We start from the raw sequence: 6,048 nt of genomic DNA, 5'->3' as shown, positions 1-6,048 counted from the left end.
CGCTTCCGGCGCCGCATAGCGGGCCCCGTGCGGGAGCGGCGGCGGCAGTGCTCGGGACTCGGCCGAGCTGCCCTGCGACAGGCGCGGCCCGTCCTGTGCCATAGGAGAAAGGATGGCACGGAACACAGGCACGCACTCACCCGTGACAGGCACCCAGGCCGCGGTAGTGACATTCTAGGGAAAATCACGACCTAAGCAGATGATTAGTGAAGGCGCTTGCTTCAGACTTGGACAGACCTGCTCTAACCAGCCTGGTCCAGACCAGCACTTGAGGCAGACATCTCTGGTTCTTTTCCTCACCAAACTTTCCAGATTACTTCGTCTGCTCCACTAGAGCTCACATTACAGAAGCAGAGCACACACTTCACCCTGTGTGCTGGCCCTCCCACGCCCTCTTTACAGCTTCTGTTGGCCTTCCAAATTGTGCACAACCACAGCACAATTAGCCTGTGAAATAAACCCGTTTCTCTCGAGAGTTACTCAGTATACAGAACCACCTCCCACAAAGGCTAGGTGATAAAGTGGATGCAAGACAGGAAGAGCAGGCTACAACCCCAGAGTAAAAAATAATCGGCATTGGCAAAGTTGAACAAAGGAGCCTTAGAAGCTCTTCAAAATACTGAGTACTACTCAACCCTAAGTTTATACGTAGTTCATCAAATGAGTTTTGTTTTTTGAAGCAGGCAGTCTTAAAAACATTAAATCACAACTCCAGACACTGAGGTTTCATAACACATTTAAGAAGTTTATTTCTTAAGCCTACTTACTACTAAACAGTTGAACTACTGGATTTGAACATACTAGACTACAGCAGAAAACTTGAGTGCAAAAGTTACAGAACACTAACAAGTGATGAGCTAATTAGAACATGCAGCACAAACAAAATTTAAGTCAGAGAGGCACTTACATTAACATTAAAAGATAAACTCATCACTCTTTGAACGTCATAGCAGCCTGCTTGGAATTGCATTTGACTGAGCTTTGTTGCTGTGAATAATACAGCTCATGCACAGGTTCGGATGTATGTTTTGTAAATTTAAAGTATTCACTGAATATATCCAACATATATACATTCCTATACATAGTTCCAGAAGATTCAAAAGGCCAAGGCTTATTTCTGCTCATCCTTTGGAAGCGGTCTTCTGAAGAGCAGAATATGTGGTTCTGCGGAAAGAAAATTGAACAAAGTGTGAGTTTGTACAAATCTTGATTAAAGCGATTTCTGTAATCTTGAACGATAGTTGAGGCTTAGTTTCAAATAAATAATTAGAAAGTCTAAGTATAGCCCCACGTGTAATATTAACAGACCAAGTACGCAGTACTTTTACAACAGTCAAATTTTTATTTTTGTACCCAATGCTGGCAATATCATAAGTTTAAGAGCCTTACAGGAGGGAAATGCTAGGAAAATCCAGAGTATTTTATAATGCCTCATCACATTGGGCTACTTGATAAACACTATTACTGTAACTTTGACAAACTGCTGATACTGTCTGTTGGGCACATATGAAACACCAACAAAATCCACCTTGGCTAATACAGCCTGCTCACCTTATAATCAGTCTTCTTAATTTTAAATGCCTCCAAAAAAGTCTAAAATATCAAAGGTACCCAAATAAGGGAAACACTGGAAAGCTATGCTCATTTTATCACCTGATTCTTCAGAAACTTGGAACTTCATGCTGCTGCAGTTTACATTACTTTTTAGTCAAGCTAGTCAATGGCACAAGCCTGGAATGGCTGATCCCGTAATACCAACATCCTAGTTAGTAAGGGTCTTAGGCCTTCACACCCCATTAACTGAAATACTGATTTTTCAGGAGGCTCTACAACTAGAGTTAAAACTATCCTCTAGAATTTTCAGAGGATTAATACAGGACCTTGTCTACACGAGCATCTATTAAGCTGTTGTACAAAAAAGTAGGTGTCATAAAGTCAGCTTTATGACTAAAAGATATGCTGCTCTATTAAATTTGGTTCAGTCACTGCATACTTATGTTATTTAAGAGCTCACAAAAAGCCTGTTTCTATGGGCAGAGGCAGGAACATCTCCAGTCTGATATTTGACTTTTTCGTTTGCCTAATTCTGTTCAGATGTGCTCACCTGGCTCATGGATCATATAGTGAACCCAGCCAAGACTCTGCTGAACACCAAGTCGTCTCCACTCTTCTTCAGACATCAGATGAGATTTTGGCACCTGTTTTGAAAGTTCTCGTGGCAGCATCACATGTCTGTAGAGGTTTAATTATTAAATGCATACACAAAATACTATACACTAGAAAATTGGAAGAGACCTGCACTGACAGTTACTGCGTTATGAACGCTCACTTGGTCTATAAAAAAAACAAGAGTACTGAATTTCGGCATGAATTTGATTATGAAAGCCGTCCCAGAACCCAGTTTAAAATCACTTACGACTATTAAACGTTACATCTGTAAAGCAACTGCAAATTGGGAGCCAAACTGTCTAGTAGATGAGATTTAGACCCCTTCAGACTCCAATGACTATATACTCAGAGAAACATGCGCTCCTGGCAACAGGCTGATATATCAGCTACTTGAAAAAGAAGAACTTTGGACTTCTAAAGTATTTGTAATACCGATTTCAAGTCCAGAAGAGTTAAACTTCAACAGTTCTCCGTCGGCAGGGGACGACGCTGCCCCATCCCAGGCTCTGCCACAACTTCTTCCCTGGAGCTGGCGCAGCGGTTATGGCCCCTCCGCCCTCACCCTGTGGCCAGAGCTTGTGGGGGCCGCTCACCGAGCGGTCTGCGCCAACCGGTAACAGCATTCGGTCATTCGTCCCCTTCGTCCCACCAGTCCAAAGCCACCCGGAAAGCCCCCACGGAGGGGTTCGGCACAGCCCCTTCCCGCTGGCCTTGCGCCCTCTCTGGCTCTATTCTGCCGGCGGAGCCGCCTCATTCCCTGAGAGCAGCCCGCACACCTCAACCGAGGGGCCTGCCCGAGCTGCCCGCCTACGGACCAGCTCCTCCTAACCGCTCCAGCTGGCCCTCACGCACCCTCCTACAGCTTCTTACCGGTACTCGTACTGCTCATCAGAGTACTTATCGGAATAGTAGATCTGCTTGTGGGCCATGGCGGGCGGCAGCGCAGGCTGGAGCAGCGGGACGAGCAGCGGGACGAGCAGCGGCCTCAGGTGACTCCCTCACGGACGCCTCGCGCACTAACTGCCCCCTTCCGCGCCCCGCACCGTTTGAATCCAGCGGCTCGACTCCCATTGGCTCTCGCCGGAGCCGGCCAATCGCGTGCGGCGCTGGCGCGCCCCACCAGAGCCCGCCGCCGCGTGACTCGCGCGCTCGCCGCTCCCAACCAATCCCCGGCGGTTGCGGCGGGCGGGGGAGCGTTACGTAACAGGCGGTAGCGGTCGGGCAGACGGCGGCTCGGGCCCGAAGCGGGGAGGCGGGGCTAGCAGGGGGAAGGGGCGCGGTTGATGATTGGCCAGCGGCGGCCGGGGCAGGCGCGGGCCCTTTCAGCCTACGGCGGGGTGGGTGGGGTGGGGCCGCTGCGCCCACGTCGCACATGCGCAGCTCGACCCGCCGGTCTGCGCCATTGCTTTGCGCTGCTGCGCTCGGCCCGGCCCGGCTCAGCCTTGCCTTGCTGTGCCTTGCCTTGCCGTGCCTTGCCTTGCCTTGCCTTGCCTTGCCGTGCCTTGCCTTGCCCTTCCCTTCCCGAGTTGGCCGGGCTCGGCTCGGTCCAGTCCCCGGTGTACAGAGAGCATGCGTATTTCAGAGTAGTGAAGGAGTCATGCCTTCGTCCTTTTAACTGAGCGTCGTGTTCACTTTAAAATGGTGCTGTCCCCTCGCTGCCGGGTAGCTGCTGTAAGCCCGTGGTGTCCTGGGGCGCAGCTGTCGGGAATGGCTGCACCGTCAGTCCTATTTGGTCAGCGTGACCCAGATAAAACGCGGGGTGCAGGTGTGCCCAGAACTGCGGGCAGCATTTCAGTTACAGCAGTTTCAGCATTAAGGATGTTACAAGCATCCTTAACAAGAGAAACAAACCATGGAATGCTTCCCTGGGAATGCGCGTATAGCAGGCTGCCACGGTTTGCTGGGAGGTGCTATGGGTCCCCAGATAAGCCGTGCTACTTCTGCCTTGTGGGATGAGATAAGCACGGTGGGAGAGATAAGCCAGAAAGAGCGATCCCGCGGTCGCTTTCATTGAATCATGGAACCATGGAGTGGTTGGAAGGGGCCTGAAGGATCACATCGTTCCAGGCACAAACCGTGAATACATAGGGACACCTTTCTCCAGGTCAGGTTGCTCAGGTTGAATACCTGGCTGTGAACACCCCCGGGATGGGGCACCCATGGCTGGCCTGGGCAGTCTCTTCAGGGCTTCATGCCCTTGCAGTAAAGAGTTTATTAATGTCTAAATTCCTCCCACTCTCCATGCCCCCTGCCCGTGGTGTGCTCCTCTCTCCTCTCCTGTCCTTGCTGGGCCTCTGCAGAAAAAAGGAGCTAAGTCTTGAAAGAAGTTTTTGCTTCCTTGGTGCTGCCAGAAACGTGGGTACTGCCTGTGGTTATGTAATGCATCTGTCTGAAAACAGTTCTGATGTAGGAAAAAAACCAAGCAAATCCATGTGATGCATGACTGCTGATACACATGCGTGGGTAATAGGTATGATTTTTTTAGTAGCATTGTTTCTACTGGCACTCCAGCTTGCCTTAAACAAAAAAAGTTTAAGCCAGTCTCACACCGTGCAACCATTAAAAGAAGTGCTTCTCATAATCTAGCAGTAATATTTTTCTCTTAATTTGACTGCATATTAGAGCTTGTTAGGCACAGGTCATTTACAGGAAAAATGAAGTCTCTGTTTTTGAACTGGTCTAGCTGAATGTGTGAAATCTACATAACGAATTTATATTTCAGTATAATTGTAAAAGTACAAACCACCTGTAAGTTTTCTGAAGTTTTGGTTAGGTTATTCAAAATAGACAGGTTTGGAATTTTTTAGTGTAATTTCAGGCAGCACAACTGTTATTTTTATATACTTGAGGCAGAATGTACACAATGATTTCTGTTAGGATTATCACTGTGTAATGATGAGGAAGAAAGATCAAACCACCATGATGGTGGATGAAGGACATTTCCTCTCTGTGTCTTCTTTTATAAGCTTTCTGCTTATCTCATGCATACTGAACGTGAGAGAAAATTGGTCTTTATGTAAGGCTGTGTGTAAGCCTTTCTCCTTTGAGTTCGTTCAGAAGTGAAAGGGGACATCATGCTCTTGACCAACCTGATAGAGAGCGAGGGAGAGAGCAGTTTTTGCAGAACTTCAGCAAGGCTTTTGGCTCCAGGCTCTACCTTGAAAGAGAAGCAGTTAATGTGTGGACTGTGTGTGCAGACAGTGACCTCAGGTGAATGGCCAGGCCCAGAGGATGGTGACACATGACACAAGTCTATTTGGAGACCAGGAAGTGTCCCAGGGGTCAAAACTGGACCTGAGCCCAGTTTTTAACATCTTCATTAATGACTGCATGGTAGGGCAGAGTGTACTCTTGACAAGTTTGCAGGTGACACCTAGCTGGGATGGGTAACTGAGAAACCACAGGGTTGTGCTGCCCAGTCAAGGAACTGCAGAAATAGGCTGAGAGGACCTTCATGAAGTTGAGGGGAACAGGTGGAACAAGGTGAAGAGCGAAGTCTCTGTGGAGGAACAACCATAGATAGGCATTAGGCACGAGTACACGGTGGGAACTCCCCAGCTGGAGATGTGTTTTTCAGAAAAGGAACCAGGGAATTCTGATGAGCCCTGATCTGAATGTGACCCAGTGCTGTGTCCTTCCAGTAAGGATAGCTGGCAGTGCCCTGGGCTGCAGTAAGGCCAAGTGTTGCCAGCAGATTGAGGGAGGTCATCCTGCCCCTCCATAGAGCACAAGTGACTCCTCTGCTGGTGCCCAGCTTTGGGCTCCTAACTGCAAGAGAAAGGTGGAGCTGCTGGAGAGAGTTCAATGAAGGGCTACGAAGATGAAAACCTGTGTGTGAAAACCTGAAGGCAGGAAGCAAAGAAGACCAGAACCAGGTGG

The 6,048-nt window shown here is 48.7% G+C and overlaps 1 protein-coding gene across 1 annotated transcript; it reads right to left on the bottom strand.

The window, feature by feature from the left end:
* Positions 1 to 724: 724 nt before the first annotated feature.
* On the bottom strand, positions 725 to 3,243 carry CKS2 (CDC28 protein kinase regulatory subunit 2). Its single transcript, XM_064735967.1, has 3 exons — positions 3,040 to 3,243; positions 2,105 to 2,232; positions 725 to 1,164 (listed from the first exon to the last, which is right to left on the bottom strand). The coding sequence occupies exons 1-3, from the start codon at positions 3,096 to 3,098 to the stop codon at positions 1,112 to 1,114; spliced, it is 240 nt and encodes a 79-aa protein (XP_064592037.1). The 5' UTR covers positions 3,099 to 3,243; the 3' UTR covers positions 725 to 1,111.
* Between the last annotated feature and the right edge of the window lie 2,805 nt (positions 3,244 to 6,048).

Source organism: Zonotrichia leucophrys, chromosome Z, assembly GCF_028769735.1.
Source record: "Zonotrichia leucophrys gambelii isolate GWCS_2022_RI chromosome Z, RI_Zleu_2.0, whole genome shotgun sequence".
Lineage (NCBI taxonomy): Eukaryota > Metazoa > Chordata > Aves > Passeriformes > Passerellidae > Zonotrichia > Zonotrichia leucophrys.
The sequence above is the reverse complement of the archived record's forward strand: the minus strand, read 5'-3'. Positions and strand labels throughout refer to the sequence as shown.